This window comes from Mauremys mutica, chromosome 1 (genome assembly GCF_020497125.1).
Source record: "Mauremys mutica isolate MM-2020 ecotype Southern chromosome 1, ASM2049712v1, whole genome shotgun sequence".
In the NCBI taxonomy this organism is placed as follows: Eukaryota; Metazoa; Chordata; order Testudines; family Geoemydidae; genus Mauremys; species Mauremys mutica.
The window spans coordinates 148,434,239-148,457,147 of NC_059072.1; the positions used below are offsets into that span (position 1 = coordinate 148,434,239).

Here is a 22,909-nt window from a genome sequence, read left to right on the forward strand (position 1 = left end):
CCGGGGGGAAGTGGCGGGCGGGGGAAGGGGGGAGGGGAGTTAATTGGATCCTGTCCCTGTTTGTGCCATTTGCCTCTGGCCCCCGATACAAATTCTCTCTAGTTTTGCCCCTTTTCTCTCTCAGTGCCTCACACGGGACTGTAAAATCTGGGGAGACCCCCCCCCAATGATCCGCTCTCTCGACTTCCCTGATTTCCCCCTGGTCTCGCCATGATTCTCAAATGTCTATTTAAAATCTCCTCGATGTGGGGGGGGGGTTCCCCACCCATTTTATCTGCAGCGATTTTTCCCTGTTTAGGTGGGAAATTGTTGCCCTGGGTCATTCCCCAGAACATGGCTGCCCCTGGCGTGGGGATGGGAGGAGATGCCCGTTCTCTGCCAGGGCAGGGACGGGAGGGGCACGTGTCCCCCATGGGGACTGCCTGGACCCCGGTTTCCCAATCCCAGTTACTGCCCCCTAACTACCAACACAGTTGTCCCCATCTCCCACTGCTGCCCCCTTCCCTCATCCAGGGACCTTCCAGCTCCCCCATCCCCCTTTGCCCTCTTAAAGCAGCTCCTCAAAGGGCTCCCTGCTGCTCATAGGAATGGAGGGGGGTGGGGGGAAACCGTCACTTTGTGTTTATGTATTGGACAGTCACATAAAATCCAATCAAACAGTCCCCCTTTTCCCTCTAGTTATTTAATAGCAATATAAAATCCCCTCAGATCTTGGTGTTTTTCTCTCGTTATCATGTATTCTCTGCAAATCTCAAAGATTGTTATGAAAGACCCTAAAGATTTGTCCCACTTTTTCTCTACTTGTCTATTGCTAAGTGAATATGCCCTCAGTTTTTCCTTGTCTCTCTAACTATAAAATACTTTAAAAAAAACAAACAACCCCCCCCCCTCAGATTTATACCTTTATTAGATTCTTGAATATGGATATAAAATGTTTCCAAATGTTGCCCATTTCTGCTGTGTTCATTTATCATATACTGATGTGAAATACACACAGATTTATATCAGTTGTTGATATGAGGTAAAAATCCCTCTGATTTTCCACTTTCCTCTCACTAATGTGGAAAAATGGATCCAAAATCACTCAGATTTCCACCCTTTCTCTTTTATTTCTAAACATTGAACTCAAATCTCAGGTTTTGCCTTTCTATGTCATCATCAAATGTCAATTAAAAATCCTGTTGGGTTTGGGGCTGTTCCCCATGTCTCTAAATCCCAGCAACTTCTCCTTCCTTGGAGGGAACCTGTTGCCCTGAGTCCTTCTCCATCCTGGTTGTTTCAGGGGGTTAAATTGCCCAGTGATCATCTTTCCCTCCTCCTTTGAGAATCATTTCTTCCTCCTTTATCTCTGTTAAAATGTTTGCCGAAGAAAGAGACCAGACACACGTTTAATACCCTTCAAATCCAGAGGCCTCCCCCTGTTTGGGGGATCAGTGGTTCCCAGCTGGTAACAGGAGAGTTGGCAACAGGAGAGTTGGCTGGACCCTTCTCTTTTCTCCAGCTGGCATGAGATGAGGAGGTCACTCTGAGTGCAGTGTGAGTTGAGAAGTATCCCAAACCCCATTACAAATGGTCTCTGTGAGGAGTTGCTTCCCGCAGTGCTAAGCTGTAGCCACCTCTGGGATGGATCCATGGTTGCCATTATTTATTAGTGACAGGTATGGAAATTTCTTACCTATTTTGGCCCTCCAGGCCTTTCATTCTCCTGTTAAAGCAGCATCCCCCAGGGCCCCCTCTGCCCGTGTGACTGGCCAGCAGGGGGCAGTGATAACGTTCTATCCACTGTGAGGTAACACTTGCTTGGGGAGGGGGGTGTCTGTGTGGGGAGATTGGAACTGAAGGGACATTGTAGTAGGGGGAGGCCTCTGGGTGGCTGGGCAGGGGGTACCCATGTCAGGTTGGTGGGTTCTGGAGATTTGGGGTTTCAGTGCCCAGCCCTGAGGCTATGGGTCCTGGAGGTGGGTATCACTGGGGGTCTGTTGGCTGCAGAGCAGTGGGGGTGGGTGTCTCTTGGGGAGGCGGAGCAGGGGGTTAGAGGGAGCCTGGTGCTGTGCTAAGGGCTCTGTCTGGGCTTCCCCCACTGGCTCCTGTTGGGATCCCCGGAACTAGGTCAGGGGATGCCAGGCAAGCAGAGTGAGGGGTCCCACTGTAAAGCATCAGGGGGTCCCGCTGGGGGGAGGAGGTGGCTCCAGGTGAATGGCAGGGCAGATCCTACTGGAGGTCAGGTGGGGGTCCAAGCAGGAGTGGGGAAATCCCAGGTGGGCAGCGAGGGACTGAGTTTCCAGTGGGGTGTCCTCTGGGGGGGGGTCCCTGGCTCCTGGGGGTTCTGGGTGGGGGGAACCTCTGGTATTCCCAACCTGGCAGTCATGGTCTGGTGGGGATTCCCTGGCCGGTGGGGCTTTAACGGGTGTCTGGGGCCCCTGGCCAGGAACGCTGGGAGCTGTGTCCCAGGGAATATCTGGTGGGCCCCTGGCTGGGGGGGTGCCTGGGGACCCTGACTGTGGGCTCTGGGGACTGCTCCTGACCTCGCTCCTTCTCTCTGATCAACTTGTGCCAGAATCCTGGCTCCAAGCACTTCCCGGCATTCCCCGGCCAGGCCCAGTCACCATGAGAACTTTCTAGTCACTTATCAAACACTGTGAGGTGAAATCACAGATTTTGCTTTTCTCCCCTCTTGAAAACGGCAGGAATTTACAGTTCCCTTGGGGAAAATTCGTTCCCCCCCCCCCCCCCACAGTCCTTGTCCTAGTTCTGGTGGGTGAGGGAGGTGGGAAGGGGGTTAGCACTGCCACACAATGGTCTCTTCCACAGCATTCTGGACTCATTCTTTCTGAAATCTGGTTTCACTGAGACCATGATAATCCAGAATCACTGCATGGAAAGACGAGGAGTGACTCCAGATGGACAGTGGGGTAAATGAGTTTCTCCCTGTGAGGAGGGGCTCTCATTAGCTGTTCTCCCCCGTGAGCTAAAGGAGGGAAGCTGCTCAAATGCTCTGACCCTCTCTGCTCAGGATATTGGGGTTCAGCTTCCTGGGTCAGAAGCTGCAGCCTCCATTGTGATCTGGGAGACCAGGCTTAGCAGCTGCTGCTCCCCCAGCAGGGTTCTGTGCTGGGAAGGGACCTTAATTTGAGCTGCTTCTCTGCCTGGCCCAGGTGATGACTTTCTCCAGCTGGTACTAGCCCCCTAGGGCAGCCCTGGGCCCTGTTAATACTAAATTCTGAGCCAGAGACTCCAGGTAACTGGAAGAAACCAAGGGAAAATGCTGGGGTCTGGCATTAAAATGACTCTACACAAATAGCCCCCCTGGTCATTTCTCCTCCCATTAGCAATTGCAGGAGCAAATCCAGCCATGAGGGAGCAAACAACCCAGGAATGGGACTTCCCTCTCCCTGCCCATCTGATAGGAGACAGGGAAAAGGAGAAAGAGAGATTGAAAGGGGCAATGGGAGAGAAGAGTTTTGAGAGAGATTTCCAGATCTCTAATCTGTCCAGACAGATGTATTACTGCACCCTGAGTCACTTTCCTGTGGACAAGATGAGGCTCAGACAGAGGAAAACCCAGTTCCTGACTCCATATCCCTCCTGCTGCGGTGTGGCTGCCATGGGGTCAGTGTCAGAGGGAATCATGGAAAGTGACTCCTTTGGTTCTGCTCTTTTCTAGCCTTGTGTTCAGAGACTTAGTTATGGGATGGGGGGAGGGAGAATCCAACAACAGCTGGGAGTTGTTTAATAAGTGGCCTAGATTCTGGGAAGAGACCCATGAGGTTCGGTGGTGGAAATGCCCTAATTTTTTAACAGAAAATGACCCACCTACCTGGGGCTAGGAAAACTGACCAGATTCATAGTGCTGGAGCCTAACCAGCGGCTGCTGTGAGATGTGAAGGGAGCACCCACTAGTCAGGTTTAGGGGAGATTCCCCTCCCTTCATATCCAACTCCTCAGAATGAGGAGGGTTTTGGGCTTCCTACCAGGGAGCTCTCCCTGGATTCTGCTAGTGGTTTCATTTCCTGTATCAGTCTGTGACTAGTAGGTGTGTGATGGATTTGCTGGGAGAGACAAGGTGCTCTTGCTTTGTCCCCTCACCCTGGTGTTTTCTGGATGCTGTGGGTGGGGTGGGGTGAGATTCTGCTGACTGCGAGCTACCCAGAGCTTTTGTTTGGCCCTTCTCCACGAACAGTGGGGCTGTGAGTGGGGCAGCAGGTACTGAGTGTTGGGCTTTTGCTCTTTCAGAGGCCGGTGACCTTCGAGGAGGTGGCTGTGTATTTCACCAGTGAAGAGGGGGCTCGGCTGGACCTCACTCAGAGAGCCCTCTACAGAGACGTCATGCAGGAGAACTATGAGAATGTGACCTTGCTGGGTAAGGGTTACTGTCCCCTCAGTTCTTGGAAGGGGAAACGAAGAGATACGGTTCACACCAGCCCCACAATGCCACCTCTCCTCTGTCCTGTTTCAGCATCGCCCCAATATGCCAGTGACACACACACTGCCAGAGACCCTCCCCTGCTGCAGAACACTTTGGGAACAGAGCACAGGAGCAGTATCGCACAGTGTCATATATCTCCTGTTTGCATAAGTAAAACTGGGGATTAGGTCCAGCATAACCAACAAAAGCTTTCCACCCCAGACTTTCTCTCAAACCCTGAGCCTTCTTTACCCAAACCAGAATGTGCTTGAGGTGTAACAAGCAGTCTGCAGGAGTCAGAGCTGCCGGTCCAGGGTTACTTATCACACACACACTCTGCATCCTTGACTGCTGGCTGGGGGTATCCAGACAGGGGAGCTCCAGCTGCAGAACATTGAATCTCACCCAGGATTACAGATGACACAGCTCCTCACTGCTCTGGATTGCACCTCAGCATGTGAAAATGGCCTAGGTTGGTAGCGAAACTTCCTGAGACATGGAAAGTCTTGCTCCCCTATCACCATGCATAGTAGCCACAATTTCTCTCTTCTTCTGGCTCTCTTCCTTAAGTCACATGACCGGATTCTTATTTTTCACATTCTGCTTTTCCAGACTAATTAGAATCGGTTGCTCCTGAATTATAGCTTCTAATTTCCCAGTGTTCTCCACACCCAGGGATTTTCCTACTTCCTCCCATTACACTGGACTCACTAAGTTCCCTAGTACATAAGAACAGCAATACTGGGTCAGACCAAAGGTCCATCTAGCCCAGTACCTTGTCCTCTGACAGTGACCAATGCCAGGTGTCCCAGGGGGAATGAACAGAACAGGGAATCATCAAGTGATTTAATCTCCTGTCACTCATTCCCAGCTTATGGCAAACAGAGGCTAGGGACACCATCCCTGCCCATCCTAGCTATTAGCCATTGATGGACCTGTCCTCCACAAATTTATCATATATATATCATATATAAATTTTTTTAACCCTGTTATAGTCTTGGCCTTCACAACATCCTTTGTTAAAGTGTTACACAGGTTGACTGTGCGTTGTGTGAAGAAATAATTCATTTTGTTTGTGTTATACCTGCTGCCTATGAATTTCATTTGGTGATTCCTAGTCCTTGTGTTATGAGAAGGAGTAAATAACACTTCCTTATTTACTTTCTCCACACCAGTCATGATTTTATAGACCTCTCTCATACCCCCCTTCATCTCTTTTCCAAGCTGAAAAGTCCCAGACTTTTTAATCTCTCCACATAGAGAAGCTGTTCCATACCCCTCATCATGTTTTTTGCCCTTTTCTGAACCTTTTCCAATTCCAATATATCTTTTTTTGAGATGGAGTGACCCCATCTGCATGCAGTATTCAAGATGTGGGCATACCATGGATTTATATAAAGGCAATATATTTTGTCTTATTGCCTTTCTTAATGATTCCCAACATTCTGGGGTTTTGTTGACTGCCTCTGCACCTTGAATGGATGTTTTCAGAGAACTATGCACAATTACTTCAAGATCCCTCTCTTCAGTGGAAACAGCTAATTTAGACCGCATCATTTTATGTGTGTAGTTGGGATTATGTTTTCCAATGGGCTGCAATATGTGTTATCCTGACATGTAGTACTGCTGAGATCCTGCGTTCAGTGATATCCCTGCGCTTCCTGTTCCCTTTCTCCACTGAACCCCACCAGCCCATGCTTACGGTTCCCAGCTTCCCCAGGAGTCTCTCATTGTCTCTGGACCTCTCTGTCAGCAAGAAGCAGTGCCAGGGATTCTTGCCCTGTGTCTTGAGTCTTCGATTTCTGGGACATGGATTTACTTTCTGTGTTTTAGGAGACCCTTTGAAATTGAGTGTCTGTGACATTAACCACAATGCAATCTGGACTGTTGAACAGCTGTTTCCCCTCAGTTCCCCAAGCTGGGGTACCTTTTACACTGCTTTACTGTGAGACCAGCCACTCCTGGGCAGTTAACACACACTCTCCAGCATGTAACTCACTCCCAGCTACACAGTATTGAGTGCTGCTAGTCAGTGACTCACGAATTACAGTACCCCACAGGAGAACCCCAGAAAATTCTCCAGTCCCAGACTTTCCCCCAGAAATATGCATCTTGCACTGTCCAGCACACTACTGAACAACGCAAGCTCATATGAAATCTGTCATTTCATCAGTGGAAAATGACATGCACCAGCCTGGTTATCCCAAATGGAGTTTCCAACACACTTTAATCCAAACACACTGGTTAGATAAACAATAAACCAAGATTAACTACCTGGAAAAAAAAGATTTCAAGAGACTAAGGTAATGAGGCATAAAAGTCAGAATTGGTTAGAAAAGAAATACAAGATTTAAAAACTAGCATCTAAGTTTACAAGCTAAAACAGATTGAAAGCAAATGTTTCTCACCATATGCTGAGACAGGCTGGTTTTCCTTTCAGCCAGGACTCCCCCTAACCCGCCCCTGCTGCCCAAGTTCAGCTCTTCAGGAGTTATCATCAGCAGAGGGAAAGGGGAAAGAGAGTCTCAAGCATTTTCCTCGCCTTTCTGTAAATCAGTCCTTTACTAGAAATAACTTCAGTCTCAGCTGAGTCATGGTGCCAGGCTGTCTGTTGAAGATACGAGCTTCAAGTGGTCCCTGTGATGGAATGTAAATGTCTTCTTCAAACCTTCCCCCGCCGGAGAATGGCTCTTTGACCAGCTGTTTGCCTTGCTGTCTCTGAGGAACTGGTCTGTGGGTGTTCCCCAGAATTGTAACTTTTCAGTAATATCATACTGTAAAATCTCATTTACATACAGTGTTGCTACACATTTTAACAGGAGGATAATATTCAGTAGAATGTTTTCAAATGATACCTCACAAGCCATACTATGTACAAAATTCTTCATAATTTTTTAAAAGAGTGAACATAGGGGTACAGACTGACACCGTGTCGGTCTGTCTGTGTGTTCCCAGCAGATATGTGGGGATTTCAATCCCTCAGAAACAAAGTGTTTGGCATCTTCAGTGACCTGGGGAGCTGGCCCTGGGAATTGACCCTTTTACGAAGTGTGACACTGTGGAATTGTGAGATACTTTGCAATAATTTTATTAATAAAATAGTAATACAATGAATCGTGCTAGATATGCCATGTAATGTCAATGAAAATGTTATGATTTTCCAAGTATGATAATTTTGTTTCTATATTTGTATCACCTTTGTATTTTGAGTTATAGATATGTAGGGTATATCTGTATTTCCAGACTTGTGCAGTGTTTCTGGGTGACACCCCCACATCTATTGGCATCAGCACTGCCTAGCCTGTTGAATGGCCCATCCAGGGTCATCAGCTGTACAATGAACCCAGGGAAAGAACTAAGGGGATACACCTATTGAGTCAGCAAGACATGCAGGGGTATGCCTGTGTCACGGCGTGTGGGGGAGTCAGGGCCCTGCACCCTCACTTCCTGCGACAGGAACACAGTCCCAAACAGAGCTTGTAGGTACAACCAGGACCCCTACGTCAGGTCCCTCGGGGCAGTGGTGGGGAGGCAAAGAGCTTAGACCCCAGCCTTGGGGTTTCCTCTGCTTCCCCAGACTGCTGCAAACTGAAAATCCCCTCCAGCAGTCTCACCCAGCCTTCCCCCGGCTCCTCCTCCAGCCTTTGTCCAGTTTCCCGGGCAAACGTCACCTGGCCCCAACCCCCCTCCTGGCTCAGGTTACATCCCTCAAGTGAAGTCCCCCCCGCTATCCCATCCCCAATGCACACAGTCCAAGTAAATCTCCCCTCCAATATTCCCAGATCAATCTGCCCCACTCCCTATTGTGTCATGTCTCCCCCCCCCTTCGAGACTGAACTGAGCAGGGTCACTCTGACCAGTGACCTGGGGAAGTTCAGTGCCACCTCTCTGGACAACACATCCACTATCATGTTGGCACTCCCTTTCCTATGGACCACGTCCATATCATAATCTTGCAGGAGCAGGCTCCACCTCAGGAGCTCAACATTGGCTCCTTTCATCTGGTGTAGCCAGGTCAGGAGAGAGTGGTCTGTGTACACGAAGTATCGCCCAAATAGATATGGCTCTAGTTTCTTAACGGCCCACACCACAGCCAGGCATTCCTTCTCCATGGCCACGTAGTTTTGCTCCTGGGGTAGCAACTTCTTGCTCAGGTACACACTGGGGTACATCTCCCCCTTTTCATCATCCTGCATTAACACAACATCCCCCAGTCCCCTGTCTGAGGCATCGGTGAACACCATAAAGGGCTTGACAAAGTCTGAGTTTGCCAGAACTGGACCACTGACCAGAGCCTCCTTCAGCGCACAGAGAGCCGTCTGGCGCTCCTTGGTCCAGACCACTTTGTCTGGCTTCCCCTTCTTGCATAGCTCAGTGATGGCGGCGACTATGGCTGCTGGGGTCATGGTGCCCTTGGTATTTGCTGGGCTCCTCCCAGCCCTTTCCCTAGGAATAGGTAGGAGGAAACATTATAACAAAATAGAAGCTTTGACTTCCATAACTCTAGTGAGCTGAAACTGAAAACCCAAAGCATCTCTGTTACAAACGCTAGAAGGGGAGAATTGTTTAAGTTTTATTAATGAGTCAGAACAAGTTGCTTAGAACTAGGAAAACATGAACTGGGATGCCCTCGGCAGCTCTCTGACCACTCCCAAATGGGACAGATACTGGTGCCTGCCCTTCATCTGCTGGGCTGCTTCCCTCAGAGACAGGGACAGGCTCCTCCAACCGATCTTCCTCCTCCAGCTGGGCAATCAGCTGTTCTTTGGTGAGCCTCCCAATGCGCTGCCACCTTTGCCTGCACAGCTCGACGAGGTTGCTCTTAAGGTGCTTCTTATACATCTTCCAGCTGGCCACTCACAGGCCTGTGTGCTCTGAGCTCCCCATGGTTTCCAGGAGGAACCCCTAGTGTGCCAGACCTTTTCCAGGTCACCACCTCTCTCCCAGGGTCAAGCCACAGCTGACTCTGCCCCGAGCCTGCTCACCACAGTCCCCAGGGGGACCCCATTATTGCAGTCCTTCTCGCTGGTCACACAGTCCCAGGGGTTAAGCGTAGCTCCTCTGCCCCCCTAAACCGCTCATCTTCAGCACACCGGTCCCCATCAATCCCCCTTTGTTTTACTGCTTACCAGTCATTTACTGCAGGAAGCCCACCACTGCCACCACTTGTCACGGAGTATGGGGGAGTCAGAGCCCTACACCCTCACTTCCTTTTATTCACCATGACTTTCAGCCAGCCAGTAAACCATAAGGTTTATTAGATGACAGGAACACAGTCCCAAACAGAGCTTGTAGGTACAACCAGGACCCCTCAGTCAGGTCCCTTTGGGCTGGGGGGAGGAAACAGGGAGTCTAGACCCCAGCCTTGGGGTTCCCTCTGCTTCCCCAGACTGCTGCAAACTGAAAACCCCCTCCAGCAGTCTCACCCAGCCTTCCCCCCGGCTCCTCCTCCAGCCTTTGTCCAGTTTCCCAGGCAAACGTGTCCAGTTCTCCTGGCCCCAACCCTCCTCCTGGCTCAGGTATCATCCCTCAAGTGAAGTCATCCCCTGCTATCCCATTCCTAATGCAGACAGTCCCAGTAAAACTCCCCTGCAACATTCCCAGGTCAATCTGCCCCACTCCTGTGTACTGAGCGTCACAGCCTGTGTACTGAGAACTCCAAGGCTCTTCCATGCCATGTGCTGTGAAGCTTGTGTTTGGGACACAGGAAGTAGATGCTACAAGACCAAAGGAATATAAAGGGCAGCTGCATCATCTCCATTTTGTCTTCAGACCCTCTGGAGCAACTTTTCTACAAACTGAAGCCTTGAACAAAGGACTGAATGACCCATCCAAACTGTGGATGTGTTCCAGATGGACTTTCAAGCCGGCAGCTTACCAATACTGCTAAGAACCTGATATATAGATTTTGGAATGTATCTGACTGCTTTCCCATTTGACAACTCCCTTCTTTTTTCTTTCTTTTATAATAAACCTTTAGTTTAGATGCTAAAAGACTGGCAGGCAACATGGTATTTTGTGTAAGATCCAAACCTATACTGACCAGGTGATGTGGCTGACCCTTTGGGGTCAGAAGAACAGTTTGTCTGTGAGCACAGAGTTTTTAAATAACCTCTCACTGTACTGGACCTAGGTGCTGATTGGGAGTCAGAGAACTGGGATGCAATAAACGGGGCTGTGTGATTTCTTTTTTCAGCTTCTCAGTAACGAGTTTGGGGAATCAGAAGCACAGTTTGTGACTGGTCGGTGAGTTTAACTTCAGTGTTAACCACCAGTTTTAGGAGCATCTGCTCTGGCTTTTTCAGCCTGCGCTGACCTTGGCATTTTCAGTGAGGACTGCCCCAGGCACACCAGCTCACACTAAGCACTGAAGTTAAATTAATAGATTTATTTTGTAACACAAAGTTATGAAATCAAGTGAACTCATTTATTTTTCATCTGAGCAGGGTTTCCAGTTTCCAAACCTGATGTGATCTCCCAGCTGGAACAAGGGGAAGAGCCGTTGGTCCCAGACCTCCAGCGTTCAGAGGAAAGAGAGATCCTGAGAGCTCCCCGCACAGGTGAGGAAACATTAAACCAACTCAGAATCTGTAAGTGCCTGAAGGAAACATCTGGGAACCCCTACAAAGCCCTTGGGAGCTCTGTCGGTTCATTATTGTCCGTAGCAGGGGTCATATCCTCAGGGTAAATTAGCTCATGGTTTCCTGTAGATCAGGCCTGCACAACATGCGGCCCATGTGGGCTCACTGTGTGGCCCGCAGGGGTGAGTAGGCATGTGGGCAGGCAGTTGCGGGGTGGGTGAGCCGGTGGCAGGGGAGGGAGGCTAAGAAGGCGAGCTGCGAGTTGGTGGCTGACCTGTTCTACTGATCTGGTCTGGCTCCCATCCCCTCTCCAAGGGTTGCAGCTGTCTGGAGGTCCTGCCTTCCACGCCTTCTTCATTTACACCTCATTCATTCAGCAGGGCAATTGATTACCAAGTTGGGGGAAGATCTTATTCTACTTCTAACAAAAAGACATTTTTCTTTTACCTTTATTATACTACCTTAGGGGCTCACTATAACATATTACCAAGGTTCAATACCGCGGTTTCGGTGGGGCAGCGCTGGGGAAGGAGGGTTTGTTTCCGTAGAGCGGTCGGTGCTGGGGGGGGGATAGTATTTTGGGGGGCTGGGCGGCGTTGGGGGGTGTTGTGTTTCGGGGGGGGGCTTGGCACTGGGGACGGGCGGCAAGGCTCGCGGGGTTTGGCCCTCAGCTGTTTTCTTTGGAGTAATATGGCCCTCGCTGCTTTATGAGTTGTGCAGGCCTGCTGTAGATCCTAGTAGACACCAGGCAGTAGCTTCTTCCCTTCCTCCTGCGATTTTGGATGGGATGTGAAGGCCAAATTGATCCCCTCCTCTCTCCTATTTGTGTTATGCTTATAATAAGCACATAGGATCTTTTTCAGGGGAAAAGGCAATACACTGTGTTTATTGAATATACAACAATTAGCATATGCATTCAATTACACCACACACATACACTGTTCTGCCAGTCAATGTTACAGTTACCAGTCCAGAGTCCAGATCAATCTTGTGGCCAGCTAGGTTGATCACACGTAGGAGGAGCTGGGTTCCATTGGTTGCAACATGATTCTCTGGGGAAATCTTGGCAGGATGAACCCAAAGTTTCATGGCAAGGCACCCTGTTTATATAGTGATTTTCCTTCATTGCGACCAATGAGTTTTGCACTGTCTTGCTGTAATCAATTGTTGTTTGATGAATGCTTGTTTTCTTAAATTGTCCTTCTCATCCTTTATCTTGTTCTTTCATCAAGTTCCTCAGTGAGTTATCCCAGGCTGGTTTTGATCAGAGCTGTCTTGTCCCCATTGATAGGTGCCTGTCTCATCTTTAGAGTTGTCAATCTACCTCCTTTGACATTTCAGTAGGAGTGTGTTGCAGCCTACTGGTGCCCTTGCATCTGTAATAGAATAATAGAATCATAGAATTCAAGATCAGAAGGGACCATTATGATCATCTAGTCTGACCTCCTGCAAGATGCAGGCCACATAAGCCGATCCACCCACTCCTGAACTAATTCTCTCCCTTGACTCTGCTGTTGAATGCTCCAAATCATGATTTAAAGACTTCAAGTAGCAGATAATCCACCAGCAAGCGACCCCTGCCCCATGCTTCGGAGGAAGGCAAAAAACCTCCAGGGCCACTGCCCATCTACCCTGGAGGAAAATTCCTTCCCGACCCCAAATATGGCGATCAGCTGAACCCCGAGCATGTGGGCAAGACTCTCCAGCCAGACCCTCTGGAAAAGGCTAACAATATCCCAACATTGACCCTTTGTACTAATTACCAGTGTGGCACGTTATTGACCTATTGACTAAACCCGTTATCCTATCATACCATCCCCTCCATAAACTTATCCAGCTTAATCTTAAAGTCATGGAGGTCCTTCGCCCCCACTGTTTCCCTCGGTAGGCTGTTCCAGAATTGCACTCCTTTGATGGTTAGAAACCTTCGTCTAATTTCAAGCCTAAATTTCCTGACTGACAATTTATATCCGTTTGTCCTCGTGTCCACATTAGCACTGAGCTGAAATAATTCCTCTCCTTCCCTGGTATTTATCCCTCTGATATATTTAAAGAGTGCAATCATATCTCCTCTTATCCTTCTTTTGGTTAAGGAAAACAAACTGAGCTCCTCAAGTCTCCTTTCGTACGACAGGCTTTCCATTCCTCGGATCATTCTAGTGGCCCTTCTTTGTACCCGTTCCAGTTTGAGTTCATCCTTCTTAAACATGGGAGACCAAAACTGCACACAATACTCCAAATGAGGTCTCACCAACGCCTTATATAACGGGACTAGCACCTCCTTATCTCTACTAGAAATACCTCGCCTAATGCATCCCAAGACCGCATTAGCTTTTTTAACGGCCACATCACATTGCCTACTCATAGTCATCCTACGATCAACCAGGACTCCTAGGTCCCTCTCCTCGTCCATTACTTCCAACTGGTGCGTCCCCAGCTTATAACTAAAATTCTTGTTAGTCATCCCTAAATGCATAACTTTACACTTCTCATTATTGAATTTCATCCTGTTACTAATACTCCAGTTTACAAGGTCATCCAAATCTCTCTGGAGGATATCCCGATCCTTTTCCGAATTGGCAATACCTCCCAACTTGGTGTCATCCGCAAACTTTATCAGCCCACTCCTACTTTTGGTTCCGAGGTCAGCGATAAATAGATTAAATAAAATCGGACCCAAAACCGAACCTTGAGGAACTCCACTGGTAACCCCCCTCCAACCCGACAGATCACCCTTCAATACGACCCTCTGCAGTCTCCCCTTTAACCAGCTCCTTATCCACCTCTGGATTTTCATTTCGATCCCCATCTTTTCCAATTTAACCAGTAATTCCTCATGCGGTACCGTATCAAACGCCTTACTGAAATCAAGATATATTAGATCCACCGCATTTCCCTTGTCTAAAAAATCTGTTACTTTCTCAAAGAAGGAGATCAGGTTGGTTTGGCACGATCTACCTTTCGTAAAACCATGCTGTAATTTGTCCCAGTTGCCATCGGCCTCACGGTCCGTAACCACTCTCTCCTTTAAAATTTTTTCCATGACTTTGCATACTACAGATGTTAAACTAACAGGCCTGTAGTTACCTGGGTCACTTTTTTTCCCCTTCTTGAATATAGGAACTATATTAGCTAATCTCCAGTCAAACGGTACAACCCCCGAGTTTAGAGATTTATTAAAAATCATCACTAACGGGCTTGCAATTTCACTCGCCAATTCCCTTAATATTCTAGGATGAAGATTATCCGGGCCCCCTGTCTTTGGTTCCTCCCTCGTACATTTGGTTCAGCGATGGCCTTCATACTTATCTCTTAATACCTACGTTTCTCATTCACACACAAAACAGAATTTAATTTACACACAACATTTTGAGCAGGAACATCAAATTGCAATGCAAAAGAAAACAATCATGGCATTCTTTTACTTATTTTAAAGTGCTAAACCTACAACAAATCGGTGACCCTCAAAGATTTGTTATTGCCTTGAAATCAGTCCAGACACAGATTCTGGCTGATGTATCTCTACCCATTGGCCCATTAGGCCATTCCTTTCTGTTATTCAAAAAGGGTGGCTGGCAGGATATGATCAAATCCTAAACCAATACATTTAATACATGCTGCATTCTTATTCTTTATCCTTCATTCTAAATTATATAAAATACAAACATAAAATCCTACAACTACATTTGGGGGAAGAATTTGGAGGAGTTCAGGTCCTGATTTTTATTTGACCTCTCTCCAGCACTTGTTTTGTTTTGGCCTTCCCCTTTCCATGCCTGTTTGAGGTTTCTGTCTCTATCACAGCAGGTGATGCAATGGTATGTGACAAAGAGGAGCAGACTTCTCAGCAGGAAAATGTTGAGCAAGTGGATAAACACACAGCATTATCGCAAAGATCAAAAAGCAATGTAACCAGGAGTCATGATCAGGGACAATCCTGTGAGATTCAGCAGAAATCAGAAAGAGAGCACGGAAACCATCCAGGGGAGAATGTGGATAAATGTATTTCCTGTCGGAGAACTCAGAAGGACCTCAAGGAAACCACAACACAGCAGGAAATCCTCAAGAGAAAGAGAAAAAATACATTCAGTGAGTGTGGGAAAAACTTAAGTGACTACTCAGTCATTACAAAGCATCAGGGAATCTGCACAGGGATGAGGCCCTATGAATGCAGTGAGTGTGGAAAATGCTTCACTAAGAGCTCAGCCCTTTCTGAACATCGGAGAATCCACACAGGGGTGAGGCCCTATGAATGCAGTGAGTGTGGAAAATGCTTCACTAAGAGCTCAGCCCTTTCTGAACATCAGAGAATCCACACAGGAGAGAGGCCTTATGAATGCAGTGAGTGTGGGAAAAACTTCACTTACAGATCAGGCCTTTTTAACCATCAGAAAATCCACACAGGGGAGAGTCCCTATGAATGCTGTGAGTGTGGGAAAACCTTCAAGTGCAGCTCAGCCCTTTCTGAACATCAGAGAATCCACACTGGGGAGAGGCCCTATGAGTGCACTGAGTGTGGGAAAAACTTCACTCAAAGAGCAGGTCTTTTTCTCCATCAGATAAGTCACAGAGGGGAGAGGCCCTATGAATGCAGTGAGTGTGGGAAAACTTTCAGTCGCAGCTCACACCTTATTAGGCATCAGAGAATCCATACAGGGGAGAGGCCCTATGAATGCAGTGAGTGTGGGGAAAGCTTCACTAACAGTTCAGCCCTTTCTGAACATCAGAGAATCCACACAGGGGAGAGGCCCTATGAATGCAGTGAGTGTGGGAAAGACTTCACTCGCAGATCAGGCCTTTTTCAACATCTGAGAATCCACACAGGAGAGAGGCCCTATGAATGCAGTGAGTGTGGGAAAACCTTCACTAGCAACTCAGCCCTTTCTGAACATCAGAGAATCCACACTGGGGAGAGGCCCTATGAATGCAGTGAGTGTGGGAAAAACTTCACTCACAGATCAGGCCTTTCTGAACATCAGAGAATGCACACAGGAGAGAGGCCCTTTGAATGCCATGAGTGTGGAAAATGCTTCACTAGCAAATCAGTCCTTTCTAAACATCAGCAAATCCACACAGGGAAGAGGCCCTATGAATGCAATGAGTGTGGGAAAACCTTCATTCGCAGCTCGCACCTTATTAGGCATCAGAGAATCCACACAGGAGAGAGGCCCTGTGAATGCAGTGAGTGTGGGAAAAACTTCACTAGCAGCTCAGCCCTTTCTGAACATCAGAGGATCCACACAGGGGAGAGGCCCTATGAATGCAGTGAGTGTGGGAAAACCTTCTCTTGGCACTCAGCCCATTTTAGGCATCAGAGAATCTGCAAGGGAGATCAACACCATAAAAACCTCTAGGGCTATCAGTTGGCTCAGACCTAAACTTTGTTGGCTCAGGCCTAAAACTTTGGTTGAGGCCTGAACAATAGTCATGATTACCCCCCTTTTATGGTTCTGGAGACAAGGTGAAGGAAAAGTACAAAAGCAGAACGTTCTGTAATCACTAGGCTTGCAAAATATAACTGCCCACGGCTAGTGTTAGAGAAAGCTTATACTGCAAAGGGCAAACTGTGAATAACAGGAAAGCTGGCTGGTGCTGTCTTCCTTTTATGGAAAGTGTATTCCACTTATTGGAAAAATGTCAACAAGGAATGTGACAGACCCAAACCGGTGGGGTACAGGAGTCTGGAAGTATCCCAGGGAGTTGTAGCTGTCACGCAGCTGTTACAGGAGGCACTATAGACAGCTGCAATCCACAGGGCCCTGGGCTGGAACCTGGAGGAAAAGGTGGGCCCGGGTTCCCCCCAAACCTCCCAACTCCTGATCAGACACAGGAGGAGTTGACCCAGACTGTGGGGAAGATCACTGAGGTGAGCAAATCTGCCAATAAGCGCAGGAACCCACCAAGGTAGAGGAGGAACTTTGTCACAGGAAGTATGTATTACTAATTGTGGTTTTTTTGCTATATAAGCTGTTGAAAAATCTGTATTCGGGGGGACTGCCAGTTTTCTGGTACCCCCGCCCCCCTTCATGTTCGAAAATAAAGGGGCTTCAGGCAATTCTGATCCAAACACAGTGCGTGGTCGGGTTTTTTTTTGACAATCTTGGTGCCGTGACTCAGATCCACAGACTGTCCACCGGACCAGAAAACCACGGACCATTCCCCACCGAACCCAGCCAGCATATGACAGGTGAGAGACCTTTTAAATCTCTTTTGGGGTTTTTGGTGGAGGACTGCCCATAGGCCCTGGGTCAGGGTGAGTAGCAAACTGGATTTAGACCTTTGCTGCCAGACATGCCTGACATCCTCTTATCCATGACTGTGGCCCCTCGGAAGCCGCAGTCAAGAACCGAGGCTGGGAGTGGGGCTGTTGCTTGCTGGGGAGAGGGGTGCAGACAGGGGTAAAGGGGTCGAGGCCGAGCTGGGAGCCAGGGGCCCAGGCTGAGGGTGGGGTTGAGGAAGAGCTGGGACAGAGTGGGGCTGAGTGGTGCTACCTCCATGGAGGCTGGCTCCGGCCCTGAGGTGCCCCCATGAATGTTCCTCTGTGTCCCCCTAGGAGTCATGCCCCATATTTTGGGGATCATTGAACCCTACTCGCTAATCAGGGACTAGTGATGCCAAAGCCCAGGGAAAGGGAGAACAAGTGCGGGGCCCCCAGCACTGGAACCATGTGAAGGGGCTGCAGGCAATGGCTGGTGGCACAGGGAGTTAAGGGCAAAGGGGGCACAGGAGGGGCAGAAGTTAGGAGTAAAGGAGGTGCAAGGTTTGGGAGTGCAGGAGCTAGCGGTAAAGGGGAGTGGGGATCGTCCAAGGGCAATGGGGAAGTGCCAAAGTACAAGCTTTGCCCAGGGCACCATTTTCCCTAATGCTGATCTGAGCAAACAATTGGAAATGACCATTCAGTGAGAACAGAACCATAGTGTAGAAAAGCCCCTTTGTTAAGTGATTGTGGCTGAGTGCTTAGGGAGCTGGGTTAGAAAGCAATGGGCGTCTTTCTGTGGAGGTTTGATTCTTGCCTGCTAGGCGAGGCTGGTGTGCGGTGTCTTCATGGCTGTACTTTCAGTGTCTGATCACCCAGGGAGCCAAGTCTAGACCTATTCAGAGGCTCTATGCCAGGATTTCTCAAACTTCCTTTCACTGCAACCCCCTTCTGCCTAAAAAACTTACTACATGGCCCTGGAAAGAGGGACCAAGCTCCTCCACACTGGGCAGAGGCAGGGGAGACAAAGCCTGAGCCCTGCCCCAGTTGGGAGAGGACAAAACCAGAGCTTGAGGGATTCAGCCCTGGGTGGTGGGGCTCAGACTTTTGGCTTCAGCCCCAGGCACCAACAAGTCTAATGCCAGCCCTGGCAACCCCATTAAAACAGGGTTATGACCCACTTTGGGGTCCTGACTCACAGTTTGAGAACCACTGCTCTATGCTGATGGGAGAGAGTTTTTCTGTGGGTGTAGTTAATCCACTTCCCAAGAGGTGGCAGCTATGTCAGTGGGAGAAGCTACATCGGTGGGTGTGTGCAAGCTGTGGTGTTTACTAGATTTAAGAAGTTTAATCAAACCCCATTTTTAAAACCACCTGTGGTCTGGGAATGGCAAAGGACCTTGATGAAGCAGGGTCTGGCCTTCAAAGTCCTGGAAATCATGATTCCATGATACTGTTGTCATTGGAGTATAGCTCAGTGGTAGAGTGCTTGACTGCTGATCAAGTGGTCCTTGGTTCAAACCCCACTGTTCCCTTTTAACCTTCTTTCTTTTTAAAAAAAGGAAAACATTTTCATTTCCATTCTCCATTATGTTCAGGAGCTCCACTATATGCGGGTGCTTGATAGGAATGTAAACACTCAATATTTTGCTGTCCAAATGCATAAAAACCTAGCAAAACTGTCCATCCGTTTCTGAAAAACTGAGTGTAACATTGGGAGCAGCGACTGATGTTTTCCTGTCTAGCCGGCTTGCTTCCTAGAACGAACGCTCCTTGAGTGGGGTGATCCACAGGGAGTAGCTCAAACCTGCAAAGTGCCTGGCCAGGGGCAGGACATTAGCACAGCAAGGGAGGGGTGTGGCAGTGACATCACAAACGCCTTTTGCAGGACCTCAGCCTATTGGTCAAAGGTGGTGGGGAGGTGGTGACCTCACAGAGAGATGCTGACATCAGCCAGGCAGGATAGAGGTGAGGGGCCAGGGAAACCTCAGAGACCCCTGTGGCTTTGCTTGAGCAAGTTTCCTTCTCCAGGTCTCTCTTTGAGGACTGAGAGAGTATTCGGGTTCCTGTACGTGAGCGCTGGAAGGAACCTCTTTTGAGTTTTCTCCTTCCCTTTTAGTGATTTTACTAGAAAACAGACGTCCCTGTTTAGAAGGTAAGAGCCTCCTCGAGGTTTGAAACCTGTTCCGTCTGATCCATCTGGTGACAGTTGAATTCTAGGCATGGAAAACACGAGCTTAAGGAGGCAGAATTTTATTCCGCACCTGGGATTTTGTCCCTTAGAATCACTGGGGACATTAGGGTTTGTCCTCTTTTCCTCCATCCATCAGACACTGCTCCCAATGCTACACTCAATTTTTCAGAAATTAGTCGACTTGATGGCCAGAAGAGACCATTAGAGCATCTAATCTGACCCCCTGCATATCACAGGCCTCCTGTATGACACAATAGCTACTTTTGGGGCAAACACATTCCAGAAAGGTATCCAGTCTTCACTGAATGACATCAGGAGATGGAGAATCTACCACATTCCTTTGTAGCTTGTTCCTGTGGTGAATCATCCTCGCTGTTGAATATTTGTGCCTTAGTTGTAATATGAATTTGTCTCTTTTCTCCTTCTAGCCATTGGGTCTTGTTATGCCTTTCTCTGCTAGATTCAAGAGCCCTTTCATACCCAATATTTTCTCTCCATTAAGGCGCTTCAACACTTGAATGAAGTCACCTTTCTATCTTCTTTTGGTAAACTAAACAGGTTGAGCTCTTTCAACAGCTCACTAGAAGGTATTTTTCTCCAGCCCTCAGAGCATTTGGTGGCTCTTTGCTGCCCCAGCTCCAATTTCACAACATCTTTTTCAAATGAGGACACCAAAACTGGAGGCTATTCCAATATTAGTCTCACTGATGCTGTGTCACCTCCTGTGACGTTATTGACATAATCTGTACCTGTATAGATCATTGTTGTGACCACTGCTGTATATTTGCAGCCAATATTGTAGAAAGGTTGTCGTGTAAGGGGTCTATGGAGAGGTTATGATTGGCTGATTATAATTATGCTATCTCTACATGTGTATCATTTTTGTAGTTGTCATTATGAATATTGGCTCTATGCTGTCCCTATTTCAAACTTGTGCTATGCTTCTGGGGAACACCCCAGCCAGACAAGTTGTTGTCAGTTCTGCGTAGCCTGCTTGATGGCCCATTAAGGACCATCAGCTATACAATTGATGCATTGAGATAAGGCAGATACGCCTTGTGACTCAGCAAGGTATGCAGGGACCTGCCTATGGACAGAACTCTAAAGTTTTTTTAAGCCACGTGCTGGATAGAGTGTCCTTGGGATAAAGAAAGCAAAGACCACGTGACAAGAGACTATAAAAGGCTGATGCCTCATCTCCATCTTGTCTTCAATCCTGCTTCATACCTCTGGAGGGACTTTGCTACAAACTGAAGCTCTGTACAAAGGACTGAATGCCCCATCCCAGCTGTGGATGTACTCCAGAGACTTGATTTGAACCTGCAGTTTATTCCATTTGTCAAGAACATAACATAACATAAGAACGGCCGTACCAGGTCAGACCAAAGGTCCATCTAGCCCAGTATCTGTCTACCGACAGTGGCCAATGCCAGGTGCCCCAGAGGGAGTGAACCTAACAGGCAATGATCAAGTGATTTCTCTCCTGCCATCCATCTCCATCCTCTGATGAACAGAGGCTAGGGACACCATTCTTACCCATCCTAGCTAATAGCCATTTATGGACTTAGCCACCATGAATTTATCCAGTCCCCTTTTAAACATTGTTATAGTCCTAGCCTTCACAACCTCCTCAGGTAAGAAGTTCCACAAGCTGACTGTGTGCTGCGTGAAGAAGAACTTCCTTTTATTTGTTTTAAACCTGCTGCCTATTAATTTCATTTGGTGACCCCTAGTTCTTGTATTATGGGAATAAGTAAATAACTTTTCCTTATCCACTTTCTCAACATCACTCATAATTTGATATACCTCTATCATATCCCCCCTTAGTCTTCTCTTTTCCAAGCTGAAGACTCCTAGCCTCTTTAATCTTTCCTCGTATGGGACCCTCTCTAAACCCCTAATCATTTTAGTTGCCCTTTTCTGAACCTTTTCTAGTGCTAAAATATCTTTTTTGAGGTGAGGAGACCACATCTGTACACAGTATTCGAGATGTGGGTGTACCATGGATTTATATAAGGGCAATAATATATTCTCAGTCTTATTCTCTATCGCCTTTTTAATGATTCCTAACATCCTGTTTGCTTTTTTGACCGCCTCTGCACACTGCGTGGACATCTTCAGACAACTATCCACGATGACTCCAAGATCTTTTTCCTGACTCATTGTAGCTAAATTAGCCCCCATCATGTTGTATGTATAGTTGGGGTTATTTTTTCCAATGTGCATTACTTTACATTTATCCACATTAAATTTCATTTGCCATTTTGTTGCCTAATCACTTAGTTTTGTGAGATCTTTTTGAAGTTCTTCACAATCTGCTTTGGTCTTAAGTATCTTGAGTAGTTTAGTATCATCTGCAAACTTTGCCACCTCACTGTTTACCCCTTTCTCCAGATCATTTATGAATAAATTGAATAGGATTGGTCCTAGGACTGACCCTTGGGGAACACCACTAGTTACCCCTCTCCATTCTGAGAATTTACCATTAATTCCTACCCTTTGTTCCCTATCCCTTAACCAGTTCTCAATCCATGAAAGGACCTTCCCTTTTATCCCATGACAGCTTAATTTACGTAAGAGCCTTTGGTGAGGGACCTTGTCAAAGGCTTTCTGGAAATCTAAGTACACTATGTCCACCGGATCCCCCTTGTCCACATGTTTGTTGACCCCTTCAAAGAACTCTAATAGATTAATAAGACACGATTTCTCTTTACAGAAACCATGTTGACTATTGCTCAACAGTTTATGTTTTTCTATGTGTCTGACAATTTTATTCTTAACTATTGTTTCGACTAATTTGCCCGGTACCGACGTTAGACTTACCGGTCTGTAATTGCCGGGATCACCTCTAGAGCCCTTTTTAAATATTGGCGTTACATTAGCTAACTTCCAGTCATTGGGTACCAAAGCCGATTTAAAGGACAGGTTACAAACCTTAGTTAATAGTTCCGCAACTTCACATTTGAGTTCTTTCAGAACTCTTGGGTGAATGCCATCTGGTCCCGGTGACTTGTTAATGTTGAGTTTATCAATTAATTCCAAAACCTCCTCTAGTGACACTTCAATCTGTGACAGTTCCTCAGATTTGTCACCTACAAAAGCCAGCTCAGGTTTGGGAATCTCCCTAACATCCTCAGCCATGAAGACTGAAGCAAAGAATCCATTTAGTTTCTCCGCAATGACTTTATCATCTTTAAGCGCTCCTTTTGTATTTCGATCGTCAAGGGGCCCCACTGGTTGTTTAGCAGGCTTCCTCTTTCCCCCAAAAACCTTCCCCTCCCTGGGTAGCCTTGAGAGACTTCCTCAGCAAGTCCCTGGTGAACACTGATCCAACCCCTTGGATCTTAACACAAGGAGAATTTAACCATCCTCCCTCCTTTCCTCCACCAATTCCTGGTGAGTCCAGATCCAATCCCCTTGGATCTAAAAACAAGGAAAAAAATCAATCAGTTATTAAGAAAAAGGCTTTTAATTAAAGAAAAGAAAGGTAAAAGAAAACCCTCTGGGAGAGATTAGCATACCAGCTACTCTCA

The 22,909-nt window shown here is 47.5% G+C and overlaps 1 protein-coding gene across 2 annotated transcripts in view; it reads left to right on the forward strand.

The window, feature by feature from the left end:
* LOC123356240 (zinc finger protein 850-like) overlaps positions 1–16,758 on the forward strand; it is a 170,679-nt gene extending 153,921 nt beyond the window's left edge. Inside the window, exons 1-2 of one of the 2 annotated variants that reach the window (XM_044999305.1) lie at positions 10,909–10,965; positions 14,791–16,758. In XM_044999305.1, coding sequence (XP_044855240.1) covers positions 14,802–16,340 — 1,539 coding nt within the window. In that variant the 5' untranslated portion in view covers positions 10,909–10,965; positions 14,791–14,801 and the 3' untranslated portion in view covers positions 16,341–16,758. Of the gene's footprint in view, positions 1–10,908; positions 10,966–14,790 lie in introns of those variants that run through there. The other variant, XM_044999295.1, reaches the window with a different exon arrangement.
* The last annotated feature ends 6,151 nt before the right edge of the window (positions 16,759–22,909 follow it).